The sequence below is a fragment of the Nannospalax galili genome, unplaced genomic scaffold, assembly GCF_000622305.1.
Source record: "Nannospalax galili isolate Female #2095 unplaced genomic scaffold, S.galili_v1.0 scaffold751, whole genome shotgun sequence".
Lineage (NCBI taxonomy): Eukaryota > Metazoa > Chordata > Mammalia > Rodentia > Spalacidae > Nannospalax > Nannospalax galili.
In genome coordinates, this window is record NW_008331125.1 from 963,704 (window position 1) to 978,984 (window position 15,281).

The 15,281-nt window shown below is 41.2% G+C and overlaps 1 protein-coding gene across 3 annotated transcripts in view; it reads right to left on the minus strand.

The window, feature by feature from the left end:
- Rgs7bp (regulator of G protein signaling 7 binding protein) overlaps positions 1–15,281 on the minus strand; it is a 176,225-nt gene that overhangs the window by 73,162 nt on the left and 87,782 nt on the right. For all 3 annotated transcript variants that reach the window (XM_008856262.2, XM_008856256.3, XM_008856267.3), the window contains exon 4: positions 2,583–2,730. In XM_008856262.2, coding sequence (XP_008854484.1) covers positions 2,583–2,730 — 148 coding nt within the window. The remainder of the gene's footprint in view (positions 1–2,582; positions 2,731–15,281) is intronic.

Below are 15,281 nucleotides of genomic sequence, written 5' to 3' on the forward strand. Positions count from 1 at the left end.
AGAAAACCTAAAGTTGAAGGATTTATATCCACTGGGTTTGAGTGATTGTTTTGTTTGAGGGAGAACTGCCATTTAGTTTTAGGTGTGAAACTTTGGGTCCATTTCACAAAACAACACTATTGAATAGAGTTTGAAGGCCACTGTGCTAGGATGAGGCCACAAGCATACCTTCCTCCTCAAGGGTATCATATGGAAAGGAATTCAAGTCTTAGGAATTGCTGATTGGAAAAGGAAAACAAAGTAACCTTGTGGCTGGGTAGAAAGACCACTGGAACATTAGGATGAAGCACCAACTACCATCTTACTGAAATGCTAGGCAATCACCTATGCCCCTACCCCCTGAAGAACTTGATAGGGTTGGCTTGGGGTGGGAGTCATCAATGATTTTAAAGAGCTCTCCTGGTGAGCTAAAATATATAGCCTAGTTTGAGACCCACTGAGCTCTGGGCAGAGAGGAAAACCAAAGCTCTGCCCTGTGTCGGTGTCCTGATGCCTACTTCCCCCAGGCTTGCCCATCTCCTTTGACCAGAATCTGGACCTCCAGTCTGATCACCATCATTGCCAGCCACACTTGCTTTCTTAAAGTATGAGATGAGGTGTCTGAAAAGGAAGATGGCTTTGCTGATGGCTTCTGCTCTGACCATGACATTCTGAAAGATGTAAACTCCCCCACCCCCCTGCCAGGAATAGAATAAAGAATTTTCTATTTTATAAATTAAGATATACCAGTCTTTCATCATTTGTCCATATTTCTATCAAAACGAGATGAAACAAGCTTTATTACTTGAATTGCTGGATATCCAAGTCTTTACAAAATTCAAGTTTTATTAATAGCACATAATTACCACATGCTCCATTTTCTATAAACACAGAAATTCGGTAATTAGCTTTAGAATAATATTACAATCTCAAAGTAGAGCTACAATGGCTATAAATGCCATTGTGTGTTCCATTCTAAAAATAAAAAATAAAATGTTCATTATCTTGTCAGTGACTCAACCCCATACACACAGAGCACAGAGAGGAATTTCCCTAAGTTCATTCAGCTGCTTTGTACCTGCTCTGGGGAGTGAAAGAAGGGTACAGATATTAGTATGAAGGCCAGTACCCCCAGACCATACCCTTCTGCCTCACAAAACAGTAGTTTCAACATCTAGATGGAATATGGTCCTGGTATTGTTATTGTTTTATTCCTAAATGAAATAGAATCATTATAGAATTGTTCCTTCTCAAGAAAAAAAAACTCTAGTGAGCTGCTGAAGCCAATGCACTAACTCACTGTGACCACGAAGGGGCCATCAGGTACATGTTAGAGGAAGAGGAGGCTCTGGAAAACTGTGAATTGGTCAAACTAACTAAGCAGGACATTCCATATGCTTAAAATCTCAAAGTCTACTAGAAGCATCTTTGGATGATTTTAGATCCTTTTCCCTTAAACAAATGGAAAGTTAGGAACTAGCCCAGAGGGTGAGCTGTGCTGATAATAGCTTCACCTTTCTTTCTCTCTTCCAGGGAAGCATGGTTCCCTTCCCCTTCCCCTCCCCTTCCCCTTCCCTTTCCCCTTCCCCTGCCCTTTCCCCTCCCCTCAGATCTGGCTTTGGTAAGCTAAGGCTGAAATACTAGGAGACAGCCTGAGAGGGTGGGTTTCCTCCTCCTTGCCCTTCCCCTTCCCCTGCCCTTCCCCTTCCCCTTCCCCTTCCCCTCTCTTTCCAATTCTCTCTCCTTTCCTTCCTTTTCCTTTCTTTTTGAGACAGGGTCTCCTGAGTGCTGGGATTACAGGTGTGCACTATCATGCCCGGATTGTTTCCATTTTCCTTGGAGATTAGATGCAATATGCTGGGGTAAGGAGAGGTCTGATGCCTGTTTCTACTGTAGATCCTGGACCCTTCCCCTGTTGATACCAGCTACTTATCCTTTATTGTGGTTTGGATATCAAATGTCCCCAAAGTCTCATATGTTAAAGGCTTGGTCCTCAGATGGAGACACTGTTAAGTGGAGACTGAATCATGAGGGCTTTGACCTAAGCAGCAGGTTAAAGGACTGATGGATCAATGATCCGATGGCATTACTGGGAGGTGGTGGAAACTAGGAGGTGGGTGCTAGTTGATGGAAGTAGGTCTTAGGTCACCCCGGAGTGCTTTTGAAGGACGTATCTTGCCTTCAGCCCTTCAGCTTTATTTCTGCTTCTTGGTTGTCAGGAGATAGGCAACCTCTTCTCTCTTAGGCTCCCCCAGGAGTTGTATGTTGATTGCCTCAGGCTTGAGAGCAATGGAGCCAGCTGACCATGGACAGAAACCTCTGAAATCATGAGCCAAAGTAAATCTCACCTCGAAGTTGTTTTCCTCAGGTCTTTTGTCATAATGATACAAACCTGAAAACCTGACTAACGCCCCCTCTCTCGTCTCAGTTTTCTCTCTGCAGATTAGGCAGCCCCCACGTCCCTGTCAGCATGGCTGCTCTGGCAGACCAAGAGAGCCCTGTTTCTTTTAAACCTCAAGTAGAAAACCCTCCACTCGTGGTGGCCCCTAAGAAAGCTGACTAGAGAAGGATTAGCAGTCTCTTCAGGGGAACTTTCCACTTACCGTTCCGTGTTCTCAATGTCTGTGGAAACCTGCCAGGAGTGCTGCTGGCTATCTGCAGGGGGTGACGAGGAGTCCTCCAGGGCGGGAGACTCAGCACTCTCATCCATCTTGCAGTCCAAAGTCTTCGCTCCTCCACTAGCTTCCTTTCCTAAGTAAGGGCATTTGATGAAGAAGATAAGAAATCACAAGGGCAAATTCTATACTAAGGATGTTATTGTCGGGATTAACTATGCTTTGAGTCAAATGCGTCATTGACCCTAACACCTTTCATAAAACAATTGCGTGTGCGTGCGCACACGTGCACCTCTGTATGTGTATCTGTGTTCTTGTGTATCTGTATAGCATGCTTGCATAACATCCTGGGAATGATAGTTAAGGTTAATGCTACCAAAAGATCAAGATAAAATTAAAGACCTTACTTTGATGGAGAGTTACTTTGTAATACGTCAGGAGCGACTTAGATCACCTTCTTAGGAGCAGGGATTTAACCTGTGAATGAACACATGCTGGGTTTTGGTCTCAGAAGCAGGAGTCAGTAAAAGGGCAAGGAGCAGATGACACAAGGCAGGAAGAATAGGAGCTCCTGCTGTTCGCTCTGATCCCAGACGCTGACTCTCTCAGCCTACAGCAGAGTATGGATCTGCCTTCCAATTCCTTGGCTCTCTATCCTTCAATGCTTCCTTCTGTGTGGAGAGAGCCCGGCCATATGATCCAGACTTACTATGTTGAGACATTCAAGTGTCATTAGCTGAAGTACCATGTGAAGGGCCTCATCCTGGGTAGCTGTTCACAGCAATGCACTGTCCATTCACTAAGACTTGTGTTTACCTTTCCTGGCCTCAAGTGAATAAATTCAGACTTTCTAGAAACAAGGCTCTAAATTGGTTCCATGAAATTAGATGGGAGATTATAGTTCTTGGTCTAAGTATACTGTTACAGTCTCTTATTTCACCTTGAAAATCTTTATAACCACAGGGTGGTATCCTGGTACCATGGAAATTACCTACAAGCCAGAGAATAAGGTTTGAGCCCTGGCTTTGTTGTTTATTCACTGTCCATTCACATTCACTTACAAATATTTATTGAGTATCAGTTAAGTGCCAAATTTTGGGCTTGACTGAGAAATAATAGAGGGGAAGAAAGACAAATGGCAAGCTGGGCGTGGTGGCACACACCTTTAATCCCAGCATTTGGGAGGCAGAGGCAGGGGGTTCTCTGTGAGTTCAAGGCCAGCCTGGTCTACATAGTGAGTTTGAGGCCAGCTGGGGCTACACGGAGACCCTGTCTCAAAAAGGCTGGCCTTGAACTCACAGAGATCCAGCCTGTTGCTGCCTCCCAAGTGCTGGGATTAAAAATGTGCACCACACCTGGCTAAAATACATTTTTTGATAATTACAAAAAACAAAAAAAACTAGAGAAGTGCAGGATTAAAGGAAGGGATATACTATGACAAAAGTGCCAATGGCAAAACCACACTCCTGCTTACACAGCAAGACCACAAAGCACTTGGGTGTTTTTAGAAGTGCATGGAAGGAGCCAGTGTGGTGGCACACACCTTTAATCCCAGCACTCAGAAGGCAGAGGCAGGGGGTTCTCTGTGAGTTTGAGACCAGGCTGACCTCAAACTCACAGAGAACCCCCCAAAAAACCCAAACAAGAAAGATAATTACCCCCCGCCCCCCGCGTCCATCCTCCTTCTGTTCTCTGCACACGCTGCTCCCTCTTTACCCTTCTTTAGATAAGATCTTGCTATATAGCCCTGACTGCCCTGGTGGCCTCAAACTCACAGAGATCCACCTGCCTCTGAGCAGCCCTTGGTCTCAGTATACTGAATGCTAAGATTACAAGCATGTGTGACCAGCGTCAGCCACAGTCAGTTTCTCATGGAATTTAAAGTGCTGGAGGTGACAACAGCAAACACTACACAAATAACGATAAAGCTGCTATACAACATTATGTGGTTTGGAAAACAGGGTATCTCTTTTGTGTTTTTTACTCTTTTGCCTAGTTTTTTTTTTTTTTTGTCTTTTTGAGAACTTTTAAAAAAAACTTTATTGAGAATTTCATACGTGCATATAAGGTGTTCTGATCAAATCCACCCCCACTCCCTCCCCTCCAACTCCTTCCATATCTCCCCATCACTTTTTTCTGTTTTACTTCATGTATTCTTTCTTCTTTTTTTTCTTAATGGGGTTTTTGCTAAACATTCCCCTCTCTCTCTAACATTCCCCCCTCTGAAGAGGTAACCCTAAAATCTTTTAAGGATTAGATATACGCTCCAAAATACTTTTGACATTTTTGGCCTTTGGAACAGAGTATGTCGCTAAGAGGTCCCACGACATTTTGCTTTTAGCCAAGAAACTGGCTACTTTTCTTTGGGGTCTTTTGACCCCTAACTGCCTAGCTAAGTCTTACTTCCTATTCTTACCACACCATCCTCTGAAGAGGTTACCCAACTTACAGATAAGGAATTGGGACATAGACCGCTTTGGCTTCTTCCCTGATAAACAGGGACACAGGGTGAGGCAATTGGGGTATCCCTTTGGTGGGTCTATCTAAGACTCCCAAATTGCATAACTTTTATACGTAGGGAGAAAAGAAAATCCTTGACTGGTGCCTAGGAGATGTGAAGTAAAGGCAAGAGTATTTAGCATTACAAGTTATAGACAAGGAACCAGAAAAAAAATCAGAACAGGGAAAATTGCAAAAGTTCATATCAGAGTCCATTGGGATTTCTTGACAAGAGCTTCCAAAAGCATCCCTCTATTGGGTTCCTCCTCATTTTTCTTTCTGCCAAGGCTGGACTCGAGAGTGATAGATTCAGGATTTGTTTTCAGGCACTTTGGTAGCTCTTGGAGCGGCTAGAATCAGTGTGAGTTCCCTCTCAAAGGCTTCTAGATAGGGGAGAAAACAAATTTATCCATCATTTTAGAAGAATAGCGGGTTGTCTCCCTTAGGTACAAGTGGGCACTACAGTACTGTAGACCAAGATTTGAAGTCTTACATCTCAGCAGCACTTTCTGCTTAGAAACAAAATCATCAATGAGAAATAATTGTCCAAATAACATTTTATATGGACTTAAGCCTAATGTCTATGAACTGAAATCCCTTGAACTCTTAAAGAAATATGCTGATCACTTTAATCTTTGGTTATACTTTCCTTTTGGGTGTTTAAGACCATACAGTTGGCCCAAATAAATCTATTTATTTTTACTCTTCAGGTTGTTGGAAGATCTGTTCCTCAGGGGTTGCATGGGCTTGGGAGGAGTCCCTGGCTTCTTTCTTTTACCAGTTCTATCTACGTAAAGATAAGTCAAAGGTCCTGAGTGGCTGTAGCTGTTTTGCAGACATAATTCTACAGTAATTAAAATTGTTCTAAATCACTGAGTGTTCATGAAATAGACGCCACAATCATTACCCCTCTCCTCCTCTTACCAATCCTCCTGTGATTTTTATTTTTTATTTTTGAATTAGAAAAATAGTAACAACAAAAGCGTCCTGTGAAGAGACTGGTTACTCACGGGAAACTCTAGCAGGAGGCTTTCCTTTAGGAGCTAGTAACATACTTGTCTCTGTGGTTTCTGTCCCATTTGGTAGCAACACAAGGAGAAAGACAAATAATTAAGTAGGAACTGTGTACCTCTCAACAAACAGCAGAAAGGCACCTCTGAACACTGAACCAAAGCAGAGACACAAGCTGCCTGATGAGAAGTTTGGATCCTTGGCAGTATACTTTATGCACATCGATCCTGGGGGATGTACTTGCCTGAGGAATTGTTTTTCCAATTTTATGGTATGCTGTTGGGTGGAAATTAATTAAGCACACAATTTAGTACATTGCCATTTCACAGTCTGAGGGCAATGACCTCTGAAAACCATTTGTATTTTGCCTCCTGCAAGTACAGTTGGTCCATTTGCCACTCACCTCTAGGCAGAGTTAGCCTGTGGACCTGAGCCTGAGTTGGGTGATTTGGGGGTGGGCCAAAAGTGACTCCCCAAAAGAGCCCTCTGCTTTTCAAACTTCGAAGGCTGGGTGACTTGAAAGCATGTGCAGATTGCTCCTTTGTCTCATTTCAGAGGAGAACTGTGGAGCACAGTATTTGTCTTTACACGTCCTCTCTCCCTGTCCCTCCCCTCTGTGCTCACGTTTAAGTTCTGTTGGCTAGGCACAGAAGTCTATGTTCAAACTCAATTTCTCTAAGAACTTGGATGACATTGTTCTCTTACCTTCTATTTATACCAGAGATGCTTTGTATGAGTCTATTTATGACTCTCTGAAAAATTTTAGGGTATAATCTTTAAACTTTTGAGTTCTAAAATGCGTTCTAAATATGCCTAGATGTGAATTCTTTTTATATTAAATTTTCTTGGCATTTGATTAGAATTTACCCTTTATTTTCCCCAATTTGTTATCTTAAAAATTGTATCTAAGTTGGTATATGAAATTATATATACATTTTACATATATTATTTTGTGAAAAATCATTTAAGAATAAATTGAAGGCATTAATAACATGTTATCCTAAATATATTTTAGTATATATACCCTAAAGAATAATGATATTGAGGTTTGAGAGATGGCTCAGAGGATAAGAGCACCTGCAGTGAAAGCATGAGGACTTGAGTTCAAATCCCTAGCACCCATGTAAAACCCAGTCATGACTGAGCATGCCTGTGACCCAAGCACTAGGCATCAGATCAAGCAGATCCCAGGAGCTCTCTGACTAGCCAGCCTACCTTAGACAGTGACCTTCAGGTTCAGTGAGAGACCCTAGATCAAATGAATAAGACCAGCAGTGGTGAGGAAGCTGCCCAGCATTCTTCTCTGATCTCTGCACATGCATGCACAGGCATGCATGCTCAAACCCATGTGCACACACATGCATATACCATACACACACTACACATACAGAAAAAAAAGAGCGAGAAAAAAGAATAAGGCTGTTTTATTACATAATCTAAAAATTAGCATATCAAATAATGTTTAAATTTTGGTTTGATACAATTCAATAGAATTTGATGCAATATTATTATTTAATATATAGTCTATATTAAAAAACTTGTCCAGTTGTTCCAACAATGTCCTCTTTAGCTTAATTTTAAGGAAGCTAATTAAGGGCTATACACTGAATTTACTTTTCATGTTTCCTTATATTCTTTTAATCTAAAGTAGTATCCTTCTCTTTTGAGTTTTCATATCATGGATATTTTCAAATCAAGAGTCCAGATGAGTTGTTTTATAGAGTGCATTAAAAAAATTTAAATATTTAAAAAATTATGTATATATATATATGTGTGTGTGTGTGTGTGTGTGTGTGTGTGTGTGTGTTTCTGCATGTGACTACAGTGCCAGTGAAGGCCAGAAGAGAGTGTCAGATCCCCTGGAGCTAGAGATACAGGTGGTTGTGATGATCCCTAGTATCTAGGTTTGGAGTACATATTTCAGCAAGAATATTACACAAGTGATATTGCGTCCTTAGTCCATCATATCAGAAAATACAGGTGCCACTTTGATCTATTATTATTGATGTTAATTAGGAGAAGATGGCTTTTGCTATTGTAGAGTCAGCCTTTTCCCTTTGTAATTATAATCTCTGAGGTACTTCATAGAGATAGTGTGATTTATTTAATTTAAATATTTCTGGGGCTAGAAGAAGGCTCAGTGGATAAAGCATTCACTCCATGCAAGTGTGAGGACTGGAATTTGGATCCCCAGTATCCATGACTGGGTGTGGCAGCCCACCTGTAATCCCACCCTGGGGAAGTGAAGGCAGAGGAATTCCAGGGACAAGATGGCTGCCCAGACTAGCTCAATCTGTGATCTCTAGATTCTGTGAGAGACCCTGCCTCAGTAAATAAAGGGGAGAATGATCTATGAGGATACCTGACTTCGACCTCTGGTCTCCACACACACAAGCACACACATGTAGATGCACCTGCACACATGTGAATGCACCTGCACATGTGCATACCACACACAGACACACAGACATATATAGGCACACATGCACAGAGACACAGAGACACAAATACACAGAAGCAGAGATACAGACAGAGAGAGAAAGACACAAATAAATTTAAAAGTATTTTTGTCTGTAGGTTTAGGAAAAGTTTTTCTTTTTCTTTATTACCTACTTTTTAAATTCTTTGTATTCCTTTACAATTTATATTTCATACTGAGTCTCTAGATCAATCCTTCACATTTCTTAACTCTATTCTGTAGTGCATGTTTATCATCTAGATTGCATTCTTGGAGAAGACTTTGACTTGATCTTTCAGATCACCATTTTAAGGTCTGAACATTTCCATTTTGGGGAATATCTGTGAAGGTTTGAGATGTTCATCCTACTTACAAGTTAGCTTGCTACAATTTCCCAGGTAGTGTAAAATGTCATGAGAGTTCTGGGTCAGAAACAAAGAGTTTATTACATACAAAATAGTAATACTCAGCATCCTCCTCATGTGCTGGTTCCTTGAGTCCTAGTTTCCACAAGGGGAGAAAAAAGGACTAGATCATCCAATATACACAGTAGGCTGAGCCAGAAGAGCTCTGATTTTAGGTTCCTGGAGTCTTCTAGCAGTATGTCTGGTCTTTTCTCCAGAGAGAAATATTTTCATTACACTGACTATTGCCCTGCTCCAGAGAGACACCTTATTTTCCAAGGCATTTACTAACTAAGCACCCTTGAAAAGACAGTGTAAAACAACGGGCCACTGTCTCATTTTGCAAGATATGCAAAATGCAAGAGAAAAATGGAGAATTGTCTCTCAACACTGATTATCTATTGAGTTTTTTTTTTTTTTTGATTGATAACATTTTGTATTTCCAGTAAGTCTGGCTGTTTTCAACATGGTATATAATTATTGGTTTATGATTATGGAAGCCTCACGAATAACTTTGCATACATTGATTACATGTATTTTAAACTTTTTGTCACCTTAATATGTCTTCTGCCAGTATTAGTTGTTTATTTGTAACATTTGTGGGCCTTCTCTCCCACTTGAATTCTTTTTGTTTCTTTTTGAGCTTCTCGCCTGCTCTGCTTTCTTCTGTCCACTCATTTCTACAAAATTCAGTCTCAATTTCTTGATAGCTTTGAGAAATTCTCCAAAGCTCCGAGGTACTCCTTCTTTGTTTTTCAGGGTTCTGGGAGATGGCGTATGTTTGCCAACTTTTCTTTTCTGCTAGAGTTAGAAAGGGCCGTGTGACTGAGTTAAGGCCAATGGACTCTTTCAGACTGCCTCCTAAACATCTTTTTATAGGATTTCCCCATGGTTTCTGACCACTGGATGGCTGTCCCACTCAGTGTATGAAGAATGGGAAGGGAAACACCATGTGTTCCTCCCTAGCTCTGACATTAGACTATGACATGAATGAATAACGAACTTACTGTTTTCATCCTTTGAAATCTGGTATTATTTTATAAAGCAGTTGCCCTACCCTGACAAATATAGGAAATAATATGAAATTATTTTTATTGTATGTTTTTCTGTTATTTCCATGGATTTTTTCACTAAGAAAGGAAATATCCTTATAAGTTTAGCCCAACATCTCTGGTAAGGTCCCCTCTCTAATTACATTCCTTTTCCTTTGACAGTGGAGGGAGAATGAAAGCAATTCATCTACTTATTTAATAACTTTGAATTGAATCTTTGCTCCAGGCACAGTGTTCGACGCTGGCTGCATAGTAGTGAATACAATACCAACAGTCTACAGAGAATAATAGATAAGGAACGGGGCAATCAACAACTCATCCAGGCAGTATGTGTCATCATCAATGCTGTGGGAATGCTCACGGGCACATTGAGGCTTAGGGCATGAGAAGTAGCTTTCTGTAGGAAGTTATATTTAAGTTTATGAACTAAATACATTTCAGGGATGGGCCAGGGGAAGTGGATGAGCATGAAATTGGGTAGGATGGGCCATATTATCCCAGGCAGGGGGACAGCTGGGAAAGAGTTTACGTGTTGAAGTTCCTTGAAGGAATTCAAAAGCCTTGGGTGAGGCAGAGCAGGGTACAGAGAGCAAGTGTGTGGTATTGCTGGTTATGTGCAAGACTGGAGAAATTAGCAGGATCAGTTCACACATGTTCTCTTGAGCTATGCTAAAGCCTTAGTAGTAAAGTTAGCTCTTTACAAGCCTGGGTATGACCAGTTTGAGATCTTGCCCCCAGCTTCCCTCCTTTGCCTGGCTGTCCTCAGAATGAAATACTTGTTCTCTAATACCACGTTGGGCTCTTGCCCTGCTCTTAGGCAAGGAGTCAACCTCCTTCCAAACAGTGACTTCTAGTTCACGTTCTTCTTTGCCAAAGAGAGGACTGTACATTAAAAATCATTTCCTATTATAAAATGAAAAACTCTGTCCCCTGAAAAATCAATTTCAGGCCTCAGTGAACAAATATTTGCTTGGGGGTAAGGTTGGAATGAGGAGACAGACAGCCCTCAGAGCATGTTGAAATCATACAAAGCTGGCTGCAGTACTGTTTACAATCAGGCCACCAACATTTGGCCACTTTCCTTAGGGTTCTGCAAAGCTTTTTGCTTCCAACTCCTAGGGGATTTCTATGTATTTTTAGCCTGTTTATGGATAATATAAGAGGCAGGTTTGAGGGAAACTTAAGAGAAACCACCCATGAAACACACTGGAAAGGAAGACTGATTATTCTTACATTCCTGAGAAATGGTTAGTCTTTCAGGAAGATAAAACCATATCAGATGTGAATCATCTCAAGAAAGCCACAGGGTCCTCCTGCCTCAGAAGTCCTAGGCGCTGGCCAGAGGACTGGCAGTCCTTTACTCACCCCACTCCAGAGCTCTCTTTCCTTCTCCTCTCCTAACTTGACAGCCCTCTTTTCCTCTGTTTCTGTCTTCTCTATTCCTTTATCTTTTTTCCCTTTCTTCAATTCCTGCTTTTTCTTCTTCATTAGCCCCCTGGTGATAATGAGTGGCAGTCCCATGACAGGTCCCTGCAGGTGCTTAGTCTGGCCTCAAGGGTCCAGCAAGTCAATTTTTATCCACTTGAGTACTTTTGACCATGAATCAAAACAAACCAGTCTCCTCTGAGCTCACTTTGTATCACTGCCCTACTATTTCCTTGATGGCAGGGGTAATCTTCCTACATCCTTCGTGTTCCTGACACATCATATGCTGTGACACTCCTCAGAAAACAGGCTTTCAGGAAAGTTGTCTTACTGACTCAATGGGAAGAAAGTGAACATGATGTACATTGGATGCATAGCTTCTTATCTAAACAGTGAATCTCACACTCATGTGTTTTCATGTAAGTGCTTTCCTGACTCTGTGTGCTATGTAAAGGGCTAGGGTAACATAGGCTATTTGTTAAGTAACCTACCTGCACACTCTCAGGCTTCTAGAAAGCATGTAATTTAAATAGAAATTGGTTATATTAATTCAGTAAGTTGTTTGCCTATGTTAAAAATAGTTTCATGGGGCTGGAGAGATGGCTCAGCGGTTGGGAGCACTGGATGCTTTTCCAGAGGACCTGGGTTTGGGTCCCAGTAACCACAGCGACTAACATTCATCTGTAACTCTGCTTTTAGGGGACCCGATTCCCTCCTCTGTCCTTCACTGGCATTGCATGCATGGGTGAACTTACATACATGCAAGTAAAACACTCAAACACAAAAATAAAAATAAATTAACAAAAATAGTTTGAAAGGCTTATCTATATGATGTTAAGAAGATATTCTTTGTACCATAAAACATACCACAGAGAATAATAATAACACCAAATCCTGAGCTCTATTCTTGTCTCCTGAGTTTGGAATTCAGAAGAGAAGGCATTATCCCCTCTTTCAATGCACAACATCCTCTTTGGTGCTTTTTGTGGCACTGTAGTGCCATCAGTGCCCTGAGAGCAACTGCTGTCATGGAGGCCCCATGTAGTTGTGTGGATGAGAAAGCAGGTGTACCAGGTTCTCTCGGAACACAGGAGGTGAGAAGACAATTCAAGATATGTGGAAAGGAAGTCCCTATGAGGTGTGGCTCCATTTCTAGGCCACAAAGCAGGGTAGAGCAGTGCACATGATGCAGTTACAATATAACTTAATAATTGCAACTTTTACATAATGGATGTCATGGTTAAATAATACCCCCCATAATGCTCCATTGTATTTATTTGCCTTTATTGCATATGATTGTCCTCAGGTCCTTTGAGGGCATACCACTCTCCCTTTCTCTTCCTAAGATGAGGTGAATTATTCCCCCCCAAAGTACCATCATGATAAATACAGAGATAAAATATGCAAAAAGATGCAATCACAAAAAGGTAGGATATAAATCATTAGATAATCTATGGGTCCAATATTCTCTCTAGTCCTTAAAATTATGCTTCCAACCTTAGTGTTAATCTGTGAAGGAACTAATACACAGTTGATCTTGGCCATTAAACATGGTTTAGACAATGTTCATTAAGGACTGGAGAGATGGCTCAGCATTAAGAGTACTGACTACTCTTGCAGAGGACCCACATTTAGTTCCCAGCACCCACATGTGGCTCACAGCTGCCTGTAATTCTAGTTCCAGAGAATCCAATGCCTTCCTCTGGCTTCTGTGGGCACTGCATGCATGTGGTATACATACATACATGCAGGTAAACACTCATACACATAAAATAAAAATCAATAATTTTTTAAAAGAAAAACTCACTAATCATTAAAACCCAAAATCTGCAGATAAAATTCAGCCCACCATGTTACTACTGTTCATCTCCCCACTTGATATGTTCTCTTGCCCTGCTTCAGCTTAGCTTAGTGGGAATGGACCAGTGTGTTGAAACAATCATATGCATTGCAGTGGGATCAATGTACCCCCATTTGTAAAATGGAGAAAATATACTTGTGGATGAAATGAGATAATATGCATGAGGCTCTGGCAGGCAAAATGTACACAGTAAGTAGAAGCTACCACTCTGTTCCTCAGCTGACAGACTTTCGATAAAAGGTGACAATAGAGTATCCTATTCATGATATGAACCCATTTTGATTCATACAGAATAGAAAGACATGGAGACAGCTAATAGGTTATCCTTGGAATTATAGAAGTTGCCTATGTGTATATTCTTCAAACACTACAGGCTTCTTGGCTCAAGGTATTTTTTGTTTGTGGTGAAGCTGTTTCCTTTTTTTGTCATTCAGGTCAAATTCAATGTTATCTCCTCAGAGACTTTGACCATTCCAGCCATGTAGCCACCCATTCCATTATTTTTTACATTTTTATTCTATTTCGATTATCTGTATATGGGGAGTTTTTGGAAATTTGATTATATCTGTCCTTCCCCCCCTCTCTCCCTCTCCCTTCCTCCTTTCCTCCTTTCCCATCTCTTCTCTTCCCTTCCCTTCCCTTCCCTTCCCCTCCCCTCCCCTCCCCTTCCCTCCTCCCTCCCTCCCTCCTTTCCTTCCCCCTTTCTCTACTTCCTTCCCTTCTATCTCTTTTTCTTCTGTCACCCCCTCCCTCTTATGTATAATAAACACTCTGAAGAACAAGGCCCTTTCAACCTTTATCACCGAAGGTTCTCAGCACTTAGAGCAGTGCTTTACATATGATAGGTATACAACAAATAAGTGTTTAAAGCATGAATTCACAGGGCTCCAGAGGTGGCTGCTCTTCCAGAAGATCAAGATTCAATATCTAGCACCCACATGGTGCCTTATAACTGCACTTCCAGGGGATCTGATGCCCTCTTCTGGTTGCTGCAGGCACTGAATACATGGGGTGCACTTAACATGCAGGCAAAACACTCATACACATAAAAAATAAAAATTAAAAAAAAGAATGAATTCATGGTTCCACTCGGGATTTCAATCATAGTTTCTATTTTAGGATTTATTTTCTTCATTTCTTCCATCCCACTGTTCTATTCTATTTTAGTATCAATTGCTTCTTCTTACATTGGAAAATAAAGTATTTACTTGTGGTCAAATGCTATTCCTGTTTCTGTGTTGCTTGCTTCATTCACTGGTGTGGATCATTTCCTTTGCATTTCTTAACAGGATTTCTTAGCATGCTGGACTTAGCTCTCTTGACCATATCCCATTCTTGACTTGAGTTCACCCTCATTTTCACTGGATAGTGGGTCATTAACTTTTCAGCTCCCTCCCAAATTCCCCAACCAGTTTTGAAAAAAACGACTTTTCAATTTTTAACATTTCTCTATCTGTTCCTTTTTGTGATCACATCTCTGCTTTCTAATTGAATTTTAGTGTATCTTATACACAACGGCTTAATCATTTTTATACCCCCTCCCCCATTCACATTCTCCCATAGCACGCCCCAACTGGATTTTATGTATTCTGTCATTTATGTTAAGGCCTATCAAGGCAAGTTAGTATCCCTTGATGTCCCTCAGTGCAAGTTCATCCACTGAGGTCTAGTAAGCCTATCTAGAGTCAGTCCTGTAAAGAAGATCAGCTTTTCCTCACCCAGCAGTAATCAGCTGCCCAATAGCTCTTTGGCTAAGATTGGGGCCTGTTGTCCATTTCTACAGTTCTATGCTGGGTTTTGTCTGCTCGAGTTTTCATGGGTCTTGTGCATGCTGTCATCATTGCTGTAAGTTCATAAGTATAAGATCCCAGGAGCCTGTAGGACTCTCTTTTTATACAGTCATGAATCTCCTCCCATGGCGCTTACAATCTTTTTGCTCCCTCTTCTGCAATGGTCCCTGAACCCTGGGTGGGTAAA